This window comes from Chelmon rostratus, chromosome 18 (genome assembly GCF_017976325.1).
Source record: "Chelmon rostratus isolate fCheRos1 chromosome 18, fCheRos1.pri, whole genome shotgun sequence".
Lineage (NCBI taxonomy): Eukaryota > Metazoa > Chordata > Actinopteri > Chaetodontiformes > Chaetodontidae > Chelmon > Chelmon rostratus.
The window spans coordinates 4,441,110-4,465,865 of NC_055675.1; the positions used below are offsets into that span (position 1 = coordinate 4,441,110).

At 43.3% G+C, this 24,756-nt stretch overlaps 1 protein-coding gene across 1 annotated transcript; it reads left to right on the forward strand.

Annotated features, from left to right (window-relative positions):
• Positions 1–18,953: 18,953 nt before the first annotated feature.
• On the forward strand, positions 18,954–19,934 carry LOC121622380 (trace amine-associated receptor 1-like). Its single transcript, XM_041959340.1, has one exon. It carries the CDS (start codon positions 18,954–18,956, stop codon positions 19,932–19,934), a length of 981 nt encoding a protein of 326 aa, XP_041815274.1.
• Positions 19,935–24,756: the final 4,822 nt, after the last annotated feature.

Below are 24,756 nucleotides of genomic sequence, written 5' to 3' on the forward strand. Positions count from 1 at the left end.
TGAATGTATGGAGCTGTTGAGCTTGGGTGCTCCTACTTTTCTCAGGAGGGAGGTTGCATAGCGGTGGACTTCCACTCGCTGTGTTTTTGTTTCCAGAAGGTTCATGGCATCCTGATCATCCCGAGAGTGGACAACCATTTTCTCATTTCGGAAAGGTGAGACATCTAGTTGCCATAACCTCTCGACATTCCGATACAGGAGATCATCTGGGCTGGTGAATGAGGTGAAAAGGCACTGTTGTACTGATGAGCGCTCTGACATACACCTCTCTGCCCCTTGCAGGGCCCATCCTAGGGCAGTGTGGATGGCTATGGGTCCACCATTGGACCCTCTGCGGGCTGGCTCCGTGGCTGTAATGAGGTGCACGTGATCTGAGCCGAGCAACACTAGTGGCCGTACTTTGTTGAAGGACTCTAGTGGTATTCCTCGCAAGTGGGGATGGCGTTTTTGAAGCATCTGTACAAGGTAGGTTTGCTCTACTAGATCTAGTCCTGCTGCTGTAAATGCTCCCTGCACTTTAAACTGCTTCTGGGGGTTGTCTTTGGGGGAGATCTCGAAGTTAACCTTTGACCCTTGTAGGTGTGTGACATCTGCCCGTACAGTTCGTAGGGCGAGGGTCTCAGACTCACCATTCAGCTGCTGGACAGCCATTGGTAAGATCATAGTCCGTTGTGCTCCATCATCTAATACAGCGAAAGTTTCTACTGAATTACAATTGTTATGCAGCTGGACAGGAACCACCTTCAGGAGCACTTTGCCAGAGCTTGTGCTGGGTGTCAGATATACTCGGCTCTCTGAGGTTCTTGATTGTAGGTCTGTCAAACGGCACTGAGCAACACTGTGGAGCACTTGGAGATGTATGCAGCCACAGTCACTGCAAGGTTTCTTGAGGTTGCAAGACTTCCAGCAGCTTTTTCCATCTGTTAACCACCTGTCCAGCTCTGCTGTGGATTGTACTTTAATGCTAGGGCAGCGGCTGATGTACTCACTAGCTGACGTGGGCTTGCCTGAAGTGCTTGGTTGTATGGGCTCAACACCATGGTACACTGCTATACTTTGACCTTTGCCTTTGACTGGAATTTTCTCTCTCCCATTACTGGTAGGTTTCTCAAGTTGATAGCACTGTACTAGCCTGTTTGACAGATGTTGTCGCTGAGCTTTACCTTGAAGCCAACCATTCAAATCTTGTGGCTTGTGGTGTTGAGCTTTCCCTGCAACTGAAGATATTCGATGAACCCATCTCTGAGATATTTGGGTAGTTTACTGAGCAGGCGGTCGATGTGTGAGCAGCAGTTGAGTTCCATACCCTGAGGCCCTTCCAAGGACAGCAACATACTCACTAAGAGATGGACTCTGAGTGCGAAGCTTTGGAAGGTCCGTGCATCCCCAGACTTTACATCAGGTGTAGTGAGGATAGCTGCTATTTCGCTTTGCGCTAGCTGGTGTGGCTGACCATAGTGAAGCTGTAATGCATGCATGGTTGCTGTGAAGGGGAATGGATCATGTCTGCAGGACTGACCGATCATCTGTGCTTCTGGGAGCTTGAGGTGTTCGAGTAGCACACTGTATTTGTATTTTTCAATCAATTCAGGATAGGGCTTGAGTAGGTTATCCAGGGCTAACTTCAGGTTAGCAAACTCCTTTTCACTATCTGTAGGTAAATCTGGGTTTTTTGGCTTTGGCACACCATATACAGAGCGTGGTTGCAGATTAAAGTCATGTGGGGCTGTAGCCTGGCTTGTTGGGAACTGAGGCTGAGTAGCAATCACTACTGGGGGAAATGGCAGTGATTGAGGTGGCACGACAGATGATGGCATAGGTGCATATTGAAGCAGGCTATAGATTGAGGGGGGTCGAGGTGGAGGATAGTTCGGTGTTGCTTGTGAGCTGTGATATGAAGCTGTGGGCTCGTAGGGCAGGGCTGTAGTTGTTAAAGGATAACTTTCGTTTTTTACAACCTGGACTTTATTTGTAGCATTAATTACGACCATTTAGACACCCCGACAACTTTGGTGGCATTTGGAGTCGTTTTGAAGAAATTAGCCCTAGAGGAGCGGCGCGTATATCCGTATAATGCGAGTTATCAGGGGCACCCGTGCGTAGCCTCTATAAACGCATAATCTGCGGCGAAACTCATTCATATTCCAATATTTTGTTATGATATGCTGGTGCTATTCCCCTCTGAGCCCGTGGTGGCATGTTATCAACATCCAGTGTCTCTAGACAACTACTTCTGACGTGGATGACGTCATTTTCGAGCGCCACGCGCTGCGAGCAGCCAGCCACAACACGGCTAACTCTGCGGCGGTCGGCTAGTGGACGATGACTTTGTTTACGATGGACGTCCTTACCGTTTTGAGTCGGAAAAATATTCATCCATTTTGTGAAAAATAACAGTCGCGAACTACAGCTAAACTAGCCGACCGCCGCAGAGTTAGCCGTGTTGTGGCTGGCTGCTCGCAGCGTGTGGCGCTCGAAAATGACGTCATCCACGTCAGAAGTAGTTGTCTAGAGACACTGGATGTTGATAACATGCCACCACGGGCTCAGAGGGGAATAGCACCAGCATATCATAACAAAATATTGGAATATGAACGAGTTTCGCCGCAGATTATGCGTTTATAGAGGCTACGCACGGGTGCCCCGATAACTCGCATTATACGGATATACGCGCCGCTCCTCTGGGGCTAATTTCTTCAAAACGACTCCAAATGCCACCAAAGTTGTCGGGGTGTCTAAATGGTCGTAATTAATGCTACAAATAAAGTCCAGGTTGTAAAAACGAAAGTTATCCTTTAACAGTTGCTGTGTCTGAGGTGGTTGTCTGGGGCCAAATTCATCCTCACTGCTATATAGTCCTATTATTTGTGGCTGTAAGGGAACCGGCTTCATTGGTTGCTGTGGGGCCTAGTCCTCAAATTAAATCCATTGTTCTGGCAGGGCTACATTCTTTGTTGCTCTAATGATGTCTTGCTACTTCACTCCAGTCATAATTATTATGGCATTTGTTTTTGGGACACCTGTTGAAATAACTGATACTGTTGTTCTTGGGAGGACATTTGACTTTTTTATTAATAGAACAAAACACTGAACCAGCAAAAGACTTTTCTACTAAACTGTCAGAAAGAGTGCTGGTTGTTTATTGATGTACATACTGAGGTGTGTGTGCATGATGCCAGCTGGGTCAGGAAAAATGAAGGAAGTTCATTGTCAGCATGATTTCCACCTCCAGCAGGCCTGAGAAGCTACTGTGGATAACATCGGTTAAATAGCTTAAAATAGCTGTTCAGGACAGAACTTCACACAGTTGTCACAATCAGCTCTTTTCATTCTGTTTTCTTGTATGTTTTATTTTAAACTGTAACAGTGTATAATTCATGGCTTTACACTTTGTTTGCCTTCTATAATTTTATCACTGTATGTTTATTCTTCATGGTGTGGGTAGCATGTTTTTTTAAATCAAAAGTTTAATGCACGTTCATCCGAATTCCCGCTTATGTCATCATAATTATGCCTCCAATTAGATGATATGATGCAACAGCCTTCAATTAGAGGTGTGAATGGATGTTGTGGTTATTGGTCCCCGGGCTGCCTTTGTCACAAACACACACACACACACACACACACACTTCCTGACTGCTTCATCACACCTCCTCATCCTGGGGCCTTAATGTTTTCTAGCAATAACAGAACTAATAGAGCAAAACAAATTCATGGCCACTTAATGATCTGAATAATGACATAATACACCCACAGAGTCCAATTTAATGAGGAACAAGAAACAAACAAGAAATGTAAGAATAACCCTCCTTATAGTTTGGGGAATACATTCTGTTTACTCAATTAATATCAAACCAGACATTTTCTTCAGTGTAGGAATGATGATTCAGCCTAAATGGAATTCTTTATTTACATCATTGAGTCATGTCTCTGTGCACACACTGTACTCACACAACAGAAGAATTATAGTCAAGTTAGACAGCTGTCAATGGACTTTGAGCTTTTAGTTTACAGTGTTTGACACCTAGCCTGTTGGTAAAATGATGCCAGTTGGTCACATGCATACGGAAAGTATCATCTGACTTTTTCTGTATTACAACGGAGGGAAGAAACTGAAAATAACAACTGAACCAAGTCTTGAAATAATAATAAGTCAACAATAAAAAAAAAAAAAGTTTCACATGGGGCACAAACCCCAGTCTCCATGGTGAAAGTCCTGTGCCTGACTCGTTCACCCACCTTGACCTGCTCCCCAGGCGGACTTGGTCAGTTGCAGTGATGGTCCTGCAGCAACATTCATTATAATAATGTTGGAGGAACAAAACCAGCACAGTGATATCAGATAAACCGCAGTGCACTATGAGTGGATCCTCGTTGGGTTCATAGAAAACATAATTCTGTCAGCATTAGCTTACTTCAAAATGTATTTCCTGCTGCAGATTTGTTGAATATAAATGTTCCAGCAGACTGGCTGATGAATGAAAACACACATGCTGAATGTAGGTAGGCTGTAGTAGATGGCAGGAGTTAACCATTAACGATACCCTTCACCCAAAACAGTGATTCTCTAGCAAGACTCTGCAAGAGAGTCCTTCAATAGTGTCTATATGATAGTAGACAGTATTTGATTAAAGAATAGATTTTTATCATCTCTGAAAGAAAAATAACTGCAATCATTAGCACGTCCAGCTAGCCAGTTTAGCCTAACGTAGTAATCAAGCGTTATTTTCAAGGCCCATTCACAACTGACATATCAACTGCGTAGTATTCCCCAACTGACTGGAAACCAGTGCTCTCTGAAATGTTAAAAGTGAAAACATGATTGAAGTTATGAACAACATTTTCTCAGTTCATAAATCTTTGTACATCCATGACTTACTGACTGTGCAAGCTAGCTAGCATACTGGACGCTGGAGGTGTTATTCAGTCGACCTAAACAGCCTGCAAAATATAGTCATGTAATGTTGATGTGCTTGTGTTTCTGTACTTCCAGGTGAGCAAAATAGGTAAAACGATGTACAAAAGTAGCAACAGAGATGTATAATGCACACCGTGGTGAGGTTTGTCTCGTCCTTTTTTTTTGTCTTGTCATTTCCGATTTTATTTTGAAAGACTAACTCTCCTCTCGTTTTAGAGCACTTGCCCTTCCTCATGTGTCGCCGGTGCGTCCGCCCTGATTACCTATTGTCTCCACCTGTTCCCCATTACCCTCCATGTGCTAAAGTAGTCTGTGTCTCCCTTGTCTTGTGCCAGAGTGGCTTTGTCCCATGATCAATTTACTCGAGCCTGTCCTTGTCCTTTGCCCTGCCCCCAGAGTTATTTGCACGTAAGCCCTTGATCCTCTAATGAGTGATTTTTTTGGTTTGTAACTTGTATAATCTACTTTATGCCATTTAATCATAGTTTTTGTTCATAGCTGTGTTGTTTTCCTCCATAAGGAGTGATTTTTGGTTTGTCATTTAAAGTTTATAACGTATCTTAGATCCTCCATTTTCTAGGAGCGAGTTTCTGTTGTACTTTTCCTCATAGTCTGTTTTTCCTCCAGTGGGAGCGTTGTTTGGTACTTATTTCTATAGCTTTTGGGTTTACCTCCCTCTGCAGTGAATTTTGTTTTCTTAACCTTTTCTCAGCTGTTTGGTGCATTTATCCCTTTCCTCTTTCCAGAGTGAGTTTCTGTTTTAGTTCTGTTTTCTTTTCTCAGTGAGTTTTTTGCTCTCTTCCCTTGGAGAGTTGGAGTTCCCTTAGAATAATTTCATAACCTGCTTTTTTTGTCACTCTGCCTTGAGGTCATTGGTGTTTGTGATAAATGAAGTCTGCTTTCTGATCAATCTCTGCGTCAGAGTCCTGTCTTGAGTCCCGGCCTGAGAATTAGAGTATATTGGAGTTTGCATGTTAAATGAAATGGTATGTCATATGAAACCATGCTGCAACTAGCAATTCGCTAATGTGTAAATCAGTAGTGTAACCACCTATTGTTAAACACTCTGACAGCTATTGGAATGAAGGACCTGTAGTAGTGTTCCTTCTCACAGAGTGGATACAGCAGTCTGTTGCTGAAGGAGCTGCTGAGGGACCTGTGTCATGTAGGGGGTGGGAGGGGTTGTCAATAATGGATGTCAGCTTGGCTCACATCCTCCTCTCAACTACATCCTCAGTGGTGTCCAGGGTAGGGTTGTATATCTCCACCACTGAGGCCGATTCGATATACATCTCGATGCGCTGACACCGATACGATACAGTTACGATACACTGAAGCTCCCGTCGATACAATGCGATACGATTCACTCCTGCTCACGATACGATGTGATTCAAAAATGATTTGATAACGATATGACTTAACTATAAAAGGATGTTTCGATATGATGTGATCATTCAATACAGTTAGTTGCAGTATGAGAGAGTAATAGTAACATCAGGTTTTTTACCTCAATAGCACAATTCTGCTTTACTCTCTGTATCGATTTGAGGGATGTATTTAATATTTGTTTTTTATGGAGTAACCAATAAATCATATTTTAAAAAAGACATATTTCAGTAGACAGAGCATTCAATTGTATTTATAATTAGCACTCCTAACTCCCAATTATGTTCTCTGTCTCTATAATTATACAAAATGTATAAAACTTCACAGTTAAACAGTTTCAGAAAGCACTGTATTAACCATGTGAATAGTGCAAATAACATGACCAGCAACACATACTACTGTCTGCCAGAATGATGTGCTTGTTTCAGTAAGTTGACTGATTTCTTACAAAGAATGAAAATCAAATAACAATGTTTTACAGAATCAAGTGTAAAAAAAATAAAACTATAACTGGCAGCCAGTAACAGCTGCTGTAAACAATACTCTCACCAAGGGGCTCAAATAGAGGTATTTCTTTCCAAAGTGCAATGTCCATAGTGCTCCTGTGTATTAGGAGGAAAACGTATTGGTGTAATTTCTATAAGAAATTAAACATGTAAATAAATAACATTTCCTAACAAGTCTTTCTTAACTGCTCACAATGTAAGCAAAAAACATCAACTACTGGCAATCAAACAATGCCATTTACTGCAAACACCTCACTGATTTACCTCATATGGCTTAGTTTCAGGTTTTTCTTTAGAAATATTACTGGTCTACATGTTCTGGGAATAGCAAACTGCGCTGAGCAGTCACTATTTTTTTTTTTATTCTGCTTGTATTTATCTTGTTATTTGTGTTTTACCCGCTCTGTAAAGTGTCCTTGAGTGTTCTGAAAGGCGCTTCCAAATAAAATGTATTATTATTATTATTATTATTACTATGTCACCAGCGGTACTGAACACTGTTCAGAGGGAACGCTTGTTGCGTCGTGCTGCCGACGTACTTGATAGCCGCACGGCATTGTTTGCAAATTGCGTGCGTCTTGTCTCGCTGACCCCCTCGCTTAAAAAAACCCCAAAATATTGCCACACGTTTGATTAATGTGTCTTTTTTGGTGCATTAAATATCTCGTCGCAGTTATCGTCTTTCTCGTTTGTCTGTTGTGTACAACACCTGCTTGCGTCACTGCCTGGGGACGCGATGGTGCATTCAGGTTGCCTTGAAAATACTAAAACATAGATAGAAATAGTCGATTTAACAATGGGATTTGCCGGTGTAGACGGGCTAGAAGAGATGCACCGCGAATTCACCCGTGAATTATATCCGATGCACGTTCATTCTACCGGTGCAGTCGCATCGCAAACGTTTATATCGGACCACCGATATGAATCGGTGAATCTCCACATCCCTAGTCCAGGGGGTTGTTCAGGACAGAGCCAGCTCTGCCAGCCAGCCAGTCTGTTCAGTCTCTGTCTGTCCCTTTCAGAGCTTCCACAGCCCCAGCAGACCACTGTGTAGAAGATTGCAGATGCAACCACAGAGTCATAAAAAGTCCTCAGCGACTTTCGCCCTTCCTGTACAGGGCATAAGTGTTAGTTGACCAGTCCAGTTTATTGTTTAGGTGACACCCAGATATTTGTACTCCTCCACGATTTCAATGTCTGGATGCACACTGGTGTAGTCCGTGGCGCCTTCCTGCAGAAGTCAATCATCATCTCCTGAGTCTTGCTGGCGTTTATGTGCAGGTGGTTTTGTTGACACCAGTCGACAAAGTTAACGACTACTACCCTTTATTCCAAATCATTCCCCTGTGATACACATCAAGATTCAAGATTCAAGATTCAAGAGTCTTTATTGTCATTGCACATGTCAATGAAATTTTCATTGCAACCCCCATGTTAGATGGTAAGAAAGATAAGACTAGAAAGAGTGAATAAAATTAAGATAACTACAATAAAATAAAATAAACCAACATGCAATTAAAAAAAAAAAAAAATCGTGAAGCAATTAAAAATATTACAGAATGAAAATATACTAAGGCAATAAAATATACTAAACAATAAACAATAAAATATGGAAGTGAAATGTGCAAACAGAATAAAATATACAAGCAGAATAAAATATAAAAAATACACAGTGAAATGTACCGACAGAATAAATATGCCAATGAAACTGAAATGTGCTGATATACTAAAATGTATATAATTATAGTATATGTGTGTACATAAAAGTCAAGTACACAGAAGGTGCAGGTGGAGGTAGAGGTGTAGGTGTAGGTGTAAAGTGCGGTGTGCAGTGTTCACAGTTCACACAGTCTCTCACTGCAGTGAGGGGCTGCTGGGGGTGATAGCTCTAACAGCTCTGGGGAAGAAGCTGTCCCTCAGTCTGTTAGTGGTGGTGCGGATGTTCCTGTACCGCTTTCCTGATGGAAGCGGTACAAACAGTCTGTGGCCCGGGTGGCTGGGGTCAGTGGCGATGGATCTCGCCCTCTTTCTGACCCGACCTTCATATATAGAGTCTAGGTCAGGGAGGGGGCAGCCCACGATGCCCTGTGCAGTTTTAACCACCCGTGCCAGTTGTTTCCTCTCCTGTGCCGTGCAGCTGCCATACCACACTGTCACACTGAGGCAGAGGATGCTTTCAATTGTGGCCCTGTAGAAGTTAACGAGCAACCGAGAGGAGAGTCCAGCCCGTTTCAGCTTCCTGAGGAAGAAGAGCCTTTGTTGTGCCTTCTTCACCAGGCGGGAGGTGTTCATGGACCAGGAGAGGTCAGATGTGATGTGGAGGCCCAGGAACCTGATGTTGTCCACACGCTCCACCACTTCTCCGTCCATGAGGAGGGGGGCGTGATCCGTCTTCCTGGACCTCCTGAAGTCCACAATGACCTCCTTGGTTTTCCCTGTGTTCAGCACCAGGTTGTTGGCTGAACACCACTGGGTGAGCTGGTGTATCTCCTCTCTGTAGTGGGTCTCGTTGTTATCTGAGATGAGACCCACTACTGTAGTGTCGTCCGCAAACTTCACGACTGTGTTGGTGGGGTGGATGGCAGCACAGTCGTGAGTAAACAGGGTGAAGAGGGCTGGGCTGAGCACACAACCCTGTGGTGTGCCCGTGCTGAGGACCAGAGGGGATGATGTGATGCTCCCGATTCTCACCACCTGAGGCCTGTTGGTGAGAAAGTCTCTGATCCAGTGGCACAGAGACGCTGGCAGACCCACCGTGTGTAGCTTCAGCGCCAGCTTGTCTGGGATGACGGTGTTAAAAGCTGAGCTAAAGTCTACAAATAGCATCCTGACGTAGGTGTTGGGCTGCTGCAGGTGGGTCAGGGCTGTGTGCAGGGTGATGGAGACAGCATCCTCTGTGGACCGATTCCCTCTGTAGGCAAACTGAAGGCTGTCTAGGTCCGAGGGGATGAAGTCTCTGATGTACCTGAGAATAATCCGCTCAAAGCACTTCATGATCACCGGGGTCAGTGCAACAGGCCGGTAGTCATTCAGGCAGGTGATGGATGTCTTCTTCGGTACCGGAATGATGGTGGAGGACTTGAGGCACTCAGGAACCGTAGACAGCTGCAGGGACAGGTTGAAAATGTCCAGGAACACTCCTGCTAGCTGGTCAGCGCATGTCCTCAAAGTCTTGCCTGACACCTTATCCGGTCCTGCAGCTCTGCGGGTGTTGATCCTCCTCAGGGTGGATGACACCTGGTGCTGCTGCAGGACGAGGGGCTGGTGCTGCTCCTCCAGCCGGGGTAGGTGTGTAGCTTCTCTGCTGCCTGATGTGTCGAAGCGGGCAAAGAAGCTGTTTAAGGTGTCAGGCAGGGCGGGGTCGTGGCTGGTGAGCTGAGTGTTCGGCTTGTAGTCCGTTATGGTTCTGATGCCTCTCCACATGCTCTGTGGGTTGTTGTTCTTGAAGTGATCTTCAATTTTGTCTTTGTACTGGAGCTTGGCCTGCTTGAATCCTTTCTTCAGCTCTGCTCGAGCCCTGCTATAAGCCAGCCTGTCTCCAGATCTGTAGGCAGTATCCCGGGACCGCACTGTGCTGTCCAGCCATGGTTTCTGGTTGGGAAACACTGTGATGGTCTTAACAGGGAGGACAGCATCAGTGCAGAACTGAACATAAGACAATACAGATGATGTGTACTCCTCAAGGTCTGCCTCTTCTCTGAACACAGTCCAGTCTGTCAGTTCGAAGCAGTCCTGAAGTGCAAAGGAGGCCTCCTCAGTCCATATCTGTACTGTCCAACAATGGCTGTATCATCGGAAAAGTTCTGGAGGTGGCAGCTGGTTGTGTTGTGTCTGAAGTCAGATGTATAGACGGTGAAGAGGAAAGGAGAGAGCACTGTACCCTGCGGAGCCCCGGTGCTGCAAACTGCCACATCCAACACACAGTTGCAAAGCCTCAGATACTGTGGTCTGTTGGTGAGGTTGTCGATGGTCCATGCAGCCAGGTGACAGTCTACTCCGGCTCCTTCCAGCTTCCCCCTCAGCAGTGATGGCTGGATTGTGTTGAAAGCACTGGAGAAGTCAACAAGCCTGAGCCTCATACCTGGAGCAGGTAGATGATAGCGTCTTCCACACAAAGCCTGGACGATACGCAAATTGTAGGGGGTCTAGCTTGCTGCTCACCAGGTCACAGAGGTGATTCAGTATCATCCTCTCTAGAGTCTTCATCAGCTGGAAAGTGAAGGCTACCGGCCTGAAGTGGTTAGGCTCCCTGGGATACACAGTCTTTGGCACTGGAACCACACAAGAAGTTTTTCACAGGGCAGGAACTCTCTCCAGCCTGAAGCTCATGTTGAATATGTGCTGAATGACCCCATAGAGCTGATCTGCACAGTCCCTCAGCAGTCTGGAGATGATGCCATCAGGGCCAGTATCCTTCCTCGTCTTTGTCCTCCTGAGCTTCTTTCTCACCTGATCAGCTGTTATGTAGAGGCTGGGTGGGGGACAGGGGGTGGCTCCTGTTGGGTGAGATGGGGGGCTGGATCTGTGGTCTGTGATGTGGATTGGAGGGGGGTGAAGTTGTGTGAGGACAGAGCTGCTGGTGTCAAAGATGCACAAGGAGGGAGGGAGGGGGTGCTGAGAGGTAACGCTGTCTGGTCTGGGATCTGGGATCTGGGATCTGGAGGTTGGGGTAGAATCAAACCTGCTAAAAAACAGGTTCAGCTCATTTGCTGCTTTGATTCTGGGCCCCTTTCGCTGTTGCTGCTGGTTTTCACGCACCTCCAAACCTCTCCGCCATTGTTCCTCTGCAGGCACTCCTCCAGCTTCCTTCTGTGGCTCTCCTTGCCTCTCCTGATCTCCCTTTTCAGCTCCCTCTGCACCCTCTTCAACTCAGTTCTATCCCCAGACTTAAAAACCGTTTTCTTTTCATTCTGTTGGGGACACCCAGAGTTTGTTGTTCAGGAAACGCCGCACCTTCGTGGTAGGCACAGTGTTGTCCTCAGAGAAGTTAATGTAGTACGTGATCCATGTTGTTAAACTGTCAATGTCCTCCGTGTCCTCCTCCATGAGGACTGCACAACACTTCCTAGTCGGTGGTGTCAAAACAGTCCCTCAGTGTCAAACTGGACTCCTCTGACCATGACTTTATGTACCTAATGGTTGGCTGTTGTTTACTCACCTTCAATGAAGAAGAAATGAAAAATTACAAGACTGTTGTCTTCTTTAATGACAAATTGCTAAAAAGTGGATAATTATTCGGGCTACAGGTCCAGATGTCCAGGTTAGGTGACATTCATGTTCCTTCCTGCATGCACATTTTTTATTCTTGGAATGGCTCTAATGTCCAGAGATCTGTAAAAACAAAGGGAAAAGATGGCACCATCCTCACGAAAGACAAATGAAGTGGAAAGTTATTCTGTTGAGAACAATAGAGTTGTATTTGCTGTTTTTACTGAGCTTGTCTAGCTAGCTGTCCGCCATTTTTAGTCATTCACCTCCTTGAGAAAAACTAATTAAAAACTCAACTCTCTTTTGTGATCTGTTGTAATGTAATGTACGTGTCAGGATGCATGAAGTTTGACATGTTCTGTCTTCCTCTGAACTATAAATGTACTCTGAGGTTGTATCAGTGGTTTGACAGCAATACACTGAGTGGCCTTTTGATGTGGATTGTGCAAGTGATTTCCACTCCTTGCTAGATTCCTTTCTCCAAAGGAGAGCATTAGAGGAGCATAACTAAAGAGTTAATGTTGTAAACTCTCAGTACTGCCACTATTACTGCTACCGCTAATACTGTAATCTACTACTGTAGCTACTAATTGTGACTGTAGCTACTTACAGTGTAGCTATAAAAATCTGAAAAAGATCAAAGATTAATATTTTTTGTTTCATGTCCTTGGAAAAAGTTCTTTGTATGACGACCTAAATTGTAAATCATACATTGGCAGTTCTGAAAAACAACAACTCACAAAAGGATTTAAAAGGTTAATCTAATCTACAGTACAGTATGTCTAATGTAAACGAGACTAAAAGTCCCACTTTTGATTGGACAATTCTAGAAGTTGCTTATTATGGAAATGAGACAGGGGTTTATAAAAGCAGGATTATGCCCAGTGGCTCAGTCATGGAGAACATCCATCAACACTGATGCATCAACTACTTTCAGCACTGAAGAGGTAGGACAAAAACTGAAGATCTGTATTTCCATCTAAAGAACATCATTGTGACGTTTCAATAATACAGAGAAAATATATGAATAAATATCTGTGTAAATGTTCTGTTTTAAATATTGTTAATTTTTTTATGGAAAACTGATTTGCAGGAACCCAGAAACATGGCACCAGAAGTCACTGTCGAGCACACTTATAATGACTTAGATCCCTGTTATGAAATACATAATGTTTCTTATGTGAAGACAAGCACACCTTCCACAGTATGTGTTTTATTGTATGTTTTCCTCGGCTCATTGTGTGCTGTCACAATATGTGGCAACCTTCTTGTAATAATCTCCATCATTTACTTCAAACAGCTCCACACTCCTACAAACTCTCTCATCCTTTCCTTGGCAGTAGCTGACCTGCTTGTTGGGGTTGTACTTTTTCCTTTCAGCATGGAATTCTCCATTAGGTCATGTGTGTTCTCTGAAAATGTGTTTTGCAAAGTACGAAACAGCTTTGATTTAACACTGTGCACAGCTTCAATTTTAAATTTGTGCTGTATTTCTATTGACAGATATTATGCAGTGTGTCACCCTCTGACATATAGAACAAAGATAAATGTTCATGTTGTTGTGATCATGATCCTGGTGAGCTGGAGTGTTTCTCTTTTATCTACAATTGTGTTCATAATGGCAGAATTAGACCAAGATAAATGTCAAGAAGAGTGTTCCATTGATGTTCAACTTGCAAACATTTTGGGACTTCTTTGTTCATTTTACCTCCCAGTTATTTTGTTATTCTGTATCTACCTGAAGATTTTCCTTGTTGCACAAAAACAGGTACGCAGCATCCAGGCCACAAAGTCTGGGTCCACTGCCAGTAAGATGGAGAGAAAAGCCACTAAAACTCTGGCAACTGTTATGGGAGTCTTTCTGATGTGCTGGTCTCCTTTATTTCTCTGTGTTTCCTTTCAGCTTTTGAAACATGTGTCAGTGTCATTTGCTGTGATTGAAAGTCTCAGCTGGCTTGCACTGTCAAACTCAATGCTCAACCCATTTATTTATGCTTTCTTTTACAGCTGGTTCAGATCAGCTTTCAGACTGATTATATCTAGAAAAATATTTCAAGGTGATTTTTCCAACTCAAAGCTGCATTGATCTTTTTTTTTTGGAGTGCAGATGAGTCAGTACTGATCAAATTTGGAATAGTAACGATTATGCATGTCATTAGTCTCTGTAGCCTGAACCTTTGCATCATGTATCGTATAATTTTATGATTGTTTTTTTTGTTATGCTATAAAAAACAACAAATTAAAGTTAAACACAGACTGAGGTTCAATATAATGAACTGTTAATTTAATCATGTAAATGGCTGATTCACACTATGTACAATTGCATATATATACACGTATATTCTAATTAGGGACACAGGGCAACGCACTGAGTCACTATTGTTATCCTGCGCGTTTCTTCTATTATTATTATTAGTGGCTCAAAGCAATACAAGAGCCACTCGCCTTTATAGCTCAAAGAGCTATAGAGGCGATCCTGTGTGTTTTTTCTTCCCATTTTTCATCTTCCGCCAGAATTTCTTTCTTTCCTCTCTCGTCTAAGTTCAATTTTAAAGGGTTAGCCCCCACCAAATTTAAATGAAGAGGGATCTTGCACCAGCTGCCCTGCTCTGCTGCTCCATTTAAACCCATACAATCTCCTGTTTTCTGAGTCGCAGCCTGCCGGAGTATGTCTTTTTAAATCGACCATTTAGTCATTTTTCTAAAGAATATCTGGGCATAAAACACACGTACATCTGGCCCAGACTTGTCCGCATCTCACAGTGTAATCATTTTTTTGATAGCAGCTACAGTTTTGTCACAATCACAAGTTGTTCGGAAGAAACCGACAGCGAGGAAGTCGCTGTTCAGGAACAGGTAAAAAGTGGGAGAGATAGAGAGGTAATTATCAGCAGGTGGGGCAGCAGTTACACACGCACACACATACACATTCAGACACACATATACCAGACACATCTCCATGTAGGAACTGGTTGGGCTGCTTGTTCAAAATACTTGGGACAATTTGATAAATGTTTAGTTCAAGCAGACACACACACACAAACAGACGAAGACACACACATACGCAGTCACACACAACGACAGATACATACACACAGACACAGTCACACACAAATACAGTTAAATACACACAGACAGCCTCATATACATAGACAGGCACAACGCCGTTAGCTCTATTCGCGCCGTTAGCTCTGCTAGCTCTATTAGAAATGTTAGCACCGTTAGCTCTGTTAGCGTTAGCGCCGTTAGCTCTATTAGCACCGTTAGCTGCTAGCTCCGCTAGTGTTAGCTCTGTTAGCTCCGTTAGCGTTAGCTTCATTAGCTCTGTTAGCACCATTAGCATTAGCACCGTTAGCTCTGTTAATAAAAGGAAACTTTGGATGATAATAGAGATGGTTCATTTCCATTAAATTTATTCATGTTTATTGATTCAGTTAATTAATTCATGTTAACAGAGACATGAAGCAGAGGAGAGAAGCAGACACAGACAGCTGAGGTGATCAAAGGAGACAGACAAGGAGAAACACTGGCACACGCACACACACACACACACAGACACACATGCACGCACATACAGGTAACTTGATTACAGAGATACACACACACAGAAGACTTAATGTGATTACAGCTCCTCAATCATTGCTCAGTGAAAGATGATCATGTGTATGTTGACATAGATGGTTCCCCCGGCAGTAGCCCCCCGTGTCCCTTTCAAAATTTCCCAGAGGGAATTTTCTAGTTGTGCTTGTTCCAACTTTCCCTGGTGCTTTGCGATGCCCACACTGAATAAAATATTCAATATAATACTGATTACTGTATATCTGAGTTGATTGAAAATGTTTAATCTAGCACATTTTTAAATGCATAGTAAAAAAAACATACTTGTAATAAAATTAAATGTACTGAATGACATTAGTGGGTGAGTTTTCCAAAACATTGTTGATCACTTGCAGGGTGAGCACATTTCCCCCAGCAGGAATGATCCTGATACTGGCCTCAAACTGTCTGCTCCTGCTGAGAGCTGGATTGTAAATATGTGTAATTGTTGCCTCCATTCTGAACAATTCTGTGTCATTCATAGTGACTATTGTTCCTGGTCTGCACTATGTCTTGAATGCCTTCACAGTATGGTACTGTAACTGGAACAAGTATTGAAAAAGGTCTGAGACAAACAAGAAGAAGAAAATGATTTATCACCACAAACACTACTTTAGTGCTGCACACAAAACCTAAACATTAGGCCATCACATTAGGTGTTTTCAGTCATTTCTGCACTGATGTGTCAGCAAGCTTAAGGAGGCCAAGTTCTTTTTTGACATTTAAACAGAGGTCTTGTTCATGTACAGTAAATATTTATTTAATTGCCCTCCTTAAACATGACACAGCCATTATGGATAGAGATGCACATTGTGTGTCATGGCAAGCCCTGTCTTCCCACCACGGTGGCAACACTACTGAAGAACACTGTTTAGATGAAAATGATATCAAATAACAGCTCTAAAACATATGTTACAGTTTAATGTTGGTTTCTGTCAGTGGCTTAATTTGTAATCATCGTGCTTATGAGGGAAGCTAGACCCCACTTCTGTCATGTCTAATCAACCCAAAACCCATCATGATTTCATTTAAAATGTCATAATATATTGGACAGAATGAAAAGAATTCTCATGCCGTGTGGCACATCAAATCAAATCATGGTGGCCCACAGAATGATGAAAAATAGCCAGTTATTGCCTGACTTCTTTCTCAGTTTAACAATAGTTTGTTTGCTGAATTATGTGACCTGAATTATTTAACCACATTTGCTGTTGCCACCAGTAAGTGCAAGTGTTGCCAAATCAACCAGGACTGAAATGTTTGAGACTGACAATTTCAGCGAAAAAACGATTCATGACAGAGGCCATCAAAACAAATTATAGTAGAATACAACTTGACCCCAAACTGGTCCAATAACCAAACCCACTTTACTGATTTACCACAGGTCAGATTCAGGGAGTGAAAAGCAAAATGTGCAAAGGAGGGTACTGCTGTGAAGGAGCTGCGTTTGTGAGATTCTGCCCTTTTTACGTAACATCAGCAGAGCTGTGACAAAAACACATGTGCTTACATAGACCATCAAAATGTCAAGCTGCTTGTGGACAGATTGCATCAGAAAGGCATTCTTCACACAAACAGCACTTCAGAGTTGCTAGCAGCTATTGCATGTGATACTACCAGCAAGCACTGCATGTATCGCACCTTGTGAAGTGACGTTCCAACAAGATTGACTTTGAAGCAGGTTACAGTCCACATCTGTGTGGTGTAGAAGGCCTCATCATCTTCATCATCACCTTTTCCCACCATGATGAATATGCTGCATGAGCTCACATGGAGCCTGTATTGATGTATGGCATGTGAAACTTCTGTGAGAAGTCATACAGGAAAAGAGCTGATGGAGTCCAAAGAGGTGCTAACTTGCAAACAGCTCAGGGACTGAAGTTCAATAAAAGAGATAAACTTGAATTCAGAAGGTGTACCCTTGTGTTCTTCTGTTTCATGAGGAAAATGGGTGTCAGAATAGTTTATTATGTTTATTGATTAGACTAAAAAAACTTTGAAGAAATTAGCCTCAGAGGAGCGGTGCGTATATCCGTATAATGCGAGTACTCGGGGCATCCATGCGCAGCCTCTATATCGGCTAGTTTAGCTGTAGTTTGGCACAGCTATGGTTCGTTATTGCGTATTCGTAGCCGACCGCCGCAGAGTCAGCCGTGTTGTGGCTGGCTGCTCGCAGCCCCCGGCGTTCGGTAATGACATCATCCACGTCAGAGGTAGTTTGACAAAATGACAAATTGCTTAAAGTGGAGAATTATTCTGGCTACAGCTCCAGATGTCCAGGTTAGGTGATATTCATGTTCCCTCCTGCATGCACAATTTTAATTCTTGGAATTCTAAAAAACAAAGGGGAAAGATGGCACCATCCTCCCGAAACACAAAATTGAAAATTATTCTGTTGAGAACAATAAAGTATTATTTGCTCTCTTTTGCCTGAATTTAGCTGTCCGCCATTTTTAGTCATTCACCTCCTTCAGAAAAAACTAATTAATGAAAACTCAACTGTCTTTGGTGACCTGTTTTAATGAAATGTATGCTTCAGGTAGCATTAAGTTTGACATGTTCTGTCTTCCTCTGAACTAGTGTACTCTGAGGTTGTGTCACTGGTTTGACAGCAATACACTGAGTGGCCTTTTGATGTGGATTGTGCAAGTGATTTCCACTCCTTGCTAGATTCCTTTCTCCAGAGAAGATCATTAGGAGCGTAATGAAAGAGTTAATGTTGTAAACTCTCAGTACTACCACTATTACTGCTACAACTTATACTGTAGCTACTATATGTGACTGTAGCTACTTTTAGCATAGCTACGATACTTTACTGCTATTACTATAAAATTGCCTGACACAAACCTGTCACATTCTCAAATCTTAAATAGATCAAAGATTAATATTTTTTGGCCAGGAAACTTTTGGTTTCATGTCCTTGGAAAAAAGATCTTTGTGTGACGACCTTAATTATAAATCAGACATTAGCAGTTCTGATAAAATGAAAAGACTCACAAAAGTATTTAAAATGTCAATTTCATCTACAGTACAGTATGTTGCTGCGGCATCTAATGTAAACGAGACAAAAAGTCCCACTTTTGATTGGACAATTCTAGAAGTTGCCTTTTATGGAAATGAGACTGGGGTTGATAAAAGCAGGATTATGCCCAGTGGCTCAGTCATGAAGAACACCCATCAAGACTGATGCATCAGCTACTTTCAGTGTTTAAAAGGTGATGTCATTTTGATGTTTCACTAATACAGAGCAAAATATATTAATAAACATCTATATAAATTTTCTGTTTTAAATATTGTACATTTTTAATGGAAAACTGATTTGTGGGAACTCCAGAAACATGGCACCAGAAGTCACTGTCGAGCACACTTATAATGACTTACATCCCTGTTATGAAATACATAATGTTTCTTATAGGAGGACAAGCACACCTTCCACAGTATGTGTTTTATTGTATGTTTTCCTCAGCTCACTGTCTGCTCTCACAATATGTGGAAACCTTCTTGTAATAATCTCCATCATTTACTTCAAACAGCTCCACACTCCTACAAACTCTCTCATCCTTTCCTTGGCAGTAGCTGACCTGCTTGTTGGGCTTGTAGTTTTTCCTTTCAGCATGGAATTCTCTATTAGTTCATGTCTGTTCTCTGAAGATTTATTTTGCAAAATACGAGAGAGCTTTGATTTAACACTGTGCACAGCTTCCATTTTGAATTTGTGCTGTATTTCTATTGACAGATATTATGCAGTGTGTCACCCTCTGACATATAGAACAAAGATAAATGTTCATGTTGTTGTGATCATGATCCTGGTGAGCTGGAGTTTTTCTCTTTTACTTACAATTGGCCTCGCAATGGCAGGATTTCAACAAGATAAATGTCAAGAAGAGTGTTCTATTGATCTTCAACTTGCAATCATTTTGGGACTTCTTTGTTCATTTTACCTCCCAGTGATTTTAATGCTCTGTATCTACCTGAAGATTTTCCTTGTTGCACAGAGACAGGTACGCAGCATCCAGGGAACAAAGTCTGGAGCCACTGCCAGTAAGATGGAGAGAAAAGCCACTAAAACTCTGGCAACTGTTATGGGAGTGTTTCTGATGTGCTGGACTCCTTTCTTTTTTTATTTTTCCTTTCAGCTTTTGAATCATGTGTCAGTGCCAGTTGCTGTGATTGAAAGTCTCAGCTGGCTTGCAAGGTCAAACTCAATGCTGAACCCATTTATTTATGCTTTCTTTTACAGCTGGTTCAGATCAGCTTTCAAAATGATCATATCTAGAAAAATCTTTCAAGGTGATTTTTCTGACTCAAAACTGCTTTGATCTATTCTTTGGAGTCCAAATAAAGATTACACATGTCATTAGTCTCTGCAGCCTGTACTTTTGCATCATGTCTTGTATGATTTTATGATTCCTTTTTTTCTTATGCTATAACGATTACAAATTAAGGTAAAACAGATTTATGTTGTCTTCTATTGTTATGTTGGAGGAGACTGCAAATGAAGCCATCTCTGAAGAGCACTTGTACCTTTACAGCCTCTGGCAAAGACTCCAGTGATACAGAAGAATTAGCCTTTACTACCATTTTTATGAATCCTCAGTGTTTTTCATGTAGCAGAGAGCAAAGTGTTGAAGTGTCTCTCTGAGGAGTAAATGGGGACTGAGTGATAGTGAGCACAGATTTGCACTGTTTCACTGCACAGGTGTTGAGGTTTGTGGTGGATCTGGGGTTGCCCGTTGACTGAGTACCATCCAGTAGCCAAAGAGGTGTCACTGCTAACCACTTTGACCAGCTGCACCATCTTTGGCTACAAAATAACTTAGTCGACTGGAATCAAAATATTGTTACAGATAGAAAGACGCCTCACCTGGTGCAGAATTCAGATCATAGATGGATAGATTGATAGATAAGACTCAATTAATCCCCAGACAGGGTAAATTCAGGCGTTACAGGCAGCAGGCAATAGCGGAAGGATAGGAAAAAATAGCATTGGCATAGAGAAATACAAAATGCAAAATAAAAGCTGAATATATATTTGTACATTTTATACAAAGGCCGATATAAAAAAAATGTCAAAGAATATATATTGCCACAAAGAACTATGAAAAATACTGCCATGAAAATATACTGCCAAAAATTCGAGAGAATTTCAGTTTTTGCACAAATTGCACATAGTGGGTTCAGGATAAAGTAAGTACAGCATTTACACTATTGCACAGTAATGAATATACATGTGTCAAAGTGGAGTACATGTATGTATGCATAGGTTATGTACATAATGAGAGTGAAAAAAAGTAATATTGGCCAAGGTAATTTGTGTATGATAAATCACACATCAGTGCAAAAACAGTCTGAATATGGACCTCAGTCTTCTCAGCAGATGGAGATCACTTTGCCCTGTACATGGCATCTGTATTGGTAGTACAGTCCAGTGTGTTGTTGAGGTGCAACGATGACTGTATCATTGGAGAACTTCTGGATGAGGCAGCTGTCAGTGTTTTTTTCTGAAGTCGGATGTGTGGAGGATAAAGAGAAAAGGAGAGAGCACAGTACCCTGTGGAGCCCCAGTGCTGCAAACTACCACATCCAACACAGGACGTTTCCCTGCAGTTTCCGTTGTTTCCCTGCAGGCACTCTGCCAGCTTCAATTCTGCCGCAAGAGTTTTATCCACAGCAAAGACAACAGAGTCAGTACACCTGTTTTTGAGTTTTACACTGCCAGTTAGTTACTGAATAGATTCACTACTATGCCACTTCTAGACTGTAAGTCACTGAATGGTTTAGGCCCATAATACATCTCTCATGTGCTTAAAGAACAAAAACCAAGTAGGATTTTTAACCACAGCATGCCATGGAGAACTTGGTCACTCTGAGTCTCTGGCTTTAGGACTGGTCCAATTTAGTTTGCTGTCCAGGTGGACACCCAGGTATTTGTACTCATGTACAACCTCCACCATCTTGAAGTAGCAGGAGTTGTGGATGTCCTGAAGTTCATCACCAGCTTCTTTGTTTTGTTGATATTGAGCTTCAGGTAGTTCAGTTCACACCAGTCCACAAAACTGTCCACCCCCTTCTGATACTCCGATACATACTCCCCATTTATGCCTCCAACAACTGCAGAGTCATTGGAGAACTTCTGTAGGTGGCAGGTCTCTGTGTCATACCTTAAGTCCACGGTGTACAGGGTGAAGAGACAAGGGGACAGGACAATCCTCTGCTGAGACCCAACCACTGTGTCTGCCACACAGTTCTGGAGTCGAACGTGCTGGGGTTGTCCAGTCAGTTAGTCCACAATCCAGGACACCAGAGGAGCATCCTCCACCTGAATGGCAGTCATCTTCTTCCATAGCAGTGCAGGCTGGATGGTGTTCAAGGTGCTGGGAAAATCAAAGAACATGATTCTGGCCACACCACCTGGCCTGTCCAGGTGGGTGTAGGCACGGTGGAGCAGGTATATGATTAGGGATGCACGATAACTGTTTTTTAAAACCGATACCGATAACCGATAACACACACATATACCTAACATCATGACATCAATACCACAAACAAAACCAAAAACAGCGGCGCATGGTGAGAGGCGGTTGCTATGCAACGTTCATGTTTACTTTCAGAGTAGCTGCGCAGTGAGCGATGTGACAGGCGAGATAGGCTCATTTTAAATCGATAAAATGTGTTTTAATCACTATTTTATGTCACACTATTGAATGCTATAGTAGTAAGCCGTGTTCTAAGCGGGATAACGTATAGTGAGCAGGTTCCTATGGAGAAATAAACCCCACCGCTTTGCGTCAGGCTTCTATGTCATTCTGAAGGAAGATACATGATCCCTTACTTAGACTTATCCATGTAAACAAACTGAAAAAAGGGCAGTCCATAGTAAGGCAAGCGCCATCATGTCCCTGATTAAATCTTCAATAACCTTAGCCCGTGGGTCATCTTTGGCAAATTTCTTGAATTTTTCGAAAGCCTCGCCGACGTGTGTCAGTCCCGGTGGCTACTTTGCGGCTGCCTTGCTAACGTTAGCGTCTTTAGCAGGCCGGCCGTCCTCATATGCTCTCCAAACTCTGTCAAAGCGGTGGTTATGTTTCAGGTGGCTGACCAGGTCTGAAGTATTAAAACTCGTGCAATTTCTCCCTCCTCGTGGAACTCGCTCGGAACAAAGAAGTCTAAACTCTGTTTTCATAAGCACGCTGTGCCGCATGCTGCATTCAAGGTGTAACGTACATTCCCCCGTTCCCTCGTTTGGTAGTCGTTCTTTCGGCCGGCCTTTGAAAAAAAAAAAAAAATGAAGTGCTTCGAACGGCTAGTGTTGAAACACATCAAGACTGTCCTCCCACCCTCCCTGGACCCCTTCCAGTTTGCTTATCGGCCCAACCGCCCGACCGATGACGCCATCTCCACTGCCCTCCACTCAGCCCTCACACATCTGGACAAAAAAGACTCTTACGTCAGAATGCTGTTCATAGACTTCAGCTCAGCATTCAACACAATCATCCCACAACAGCTCATCACAAAACTGGACCAGCTGGGATTAAACGCCTCTCTGTGCAACTGGCTGCTGGACTTCCTGACTGGGAGACCTCAGGCAGTTCGGGTCGGCAGGAACACATCCAGCACCACCACACTGAACACGGGGGCCCCCCAAGGATGTGTGCTGAGCCCCCTCCTCTTCACTCTGCTGACCCACGACTGCACACCGTCCCACAGCTCCAACCTCCTCATCAAGTTCGCCGATGACACAGCTGCGGTGGGACTACAGGAGCGAGGTGAGCCGCCTGGCCTTGTGGTGTGAACACAACAATCTCTCTCTGAATGTGGAGAAGACGAAGGAGATTGTTGTGGATTTCAGGAGAAGACGCCCCCAGTATGCCCCCCTTACCATCAATGGTGCTACGGTGGAGAGGGTAAGCAGCACCAAATTCCTGGGTGTGCACGTCACTGAGGACTTCTCCTGGACCACCAACACCACATCACTGGCCAAGAAAGCGAACCAGCGCCTCTACTTCCTCCGCAAACTGAGGAAAGCTAGAGCCCCGGCCCCCATCATGCACACCTTCTACAGAGGCACCATCGAGAGCGTCCTGACCAGAAGCATCACCTTGTGGTATGGCGCCTGCTCCACGTCCTGCAGGAAGAACCTCCAGCGCATCGTGATAGCAGCCGAGAAGATCGTCGGTGCTTCTCTCCCCTCCCTCCACGACCTCTACACCTCCCGCCTCACTCGCAAAGCCCTCTGCATTGCGAGAGACCCCACCCACCCGTCACACAGACTCTTCAGCCTGCTGCCATCAGGGAGGAGACTGCAGAGTCTGCGGGCCAAGACCAGCAAATTGCGGGACAGCTTCGTCCACCAGGCTGTCAGGATGCTGAACTCTCTCCCTGCCCTCCCCCTCCTCCACACAAACACTCAACCTGGACTATAACTCCCTGCTGCCCCCCCCCCCCCCCCACACACACACACACACACACACACCCTGGACTCTGAAATGCTCCCACCACACACACACACGCGTATACACCCTGGACTCTACAAACTCTCACTGATGTGAAATCCTCCCCTCAGGAAAACAACACACAGTCACTTTATTCACCACCAGTTGTTAAGCTAATTCTTTCTGCACTACCGTTTACATTTGCATTTACATTCTCAATGTTTCATTGTTTAGATTGTACAGTTTTTACTTAGTTTGTACAGTTTTTATTTAGATTGTACAGTCTTTATTTATCTCTTTTTTAATATATGTCCTGTCACAAAAGGTTGAAGAGTAACGCAATTTCGATTCTCTGTTTGTCCTGTACATACTGCAGAATTGACAATAAAGCTGACTTTGACTTTGACTTTTTAAGTTCATGTTTCTATTCGAATGTTAATTCAAGTCAGCAACTACCAAAATTATGACCGAGTTATCGAGTTGTTTCCTGGCATGAGGAGGTATTCTTGATTTTTCCCAGTGACAAAGAGTTTTTCTGATTATGCCAACCTCACATGAACGCAGCATTCACTGCAGGCCATTCGGGTCTCATAGTGGGAGCGAGGCACTGCCGTACTGATAAAAACACATATGTTATCGGGGCTGTTCGTCATGATATCGGACTTATCGGAATGACGTCATAATTTCCTGTTATCGGCCGGATAACTAT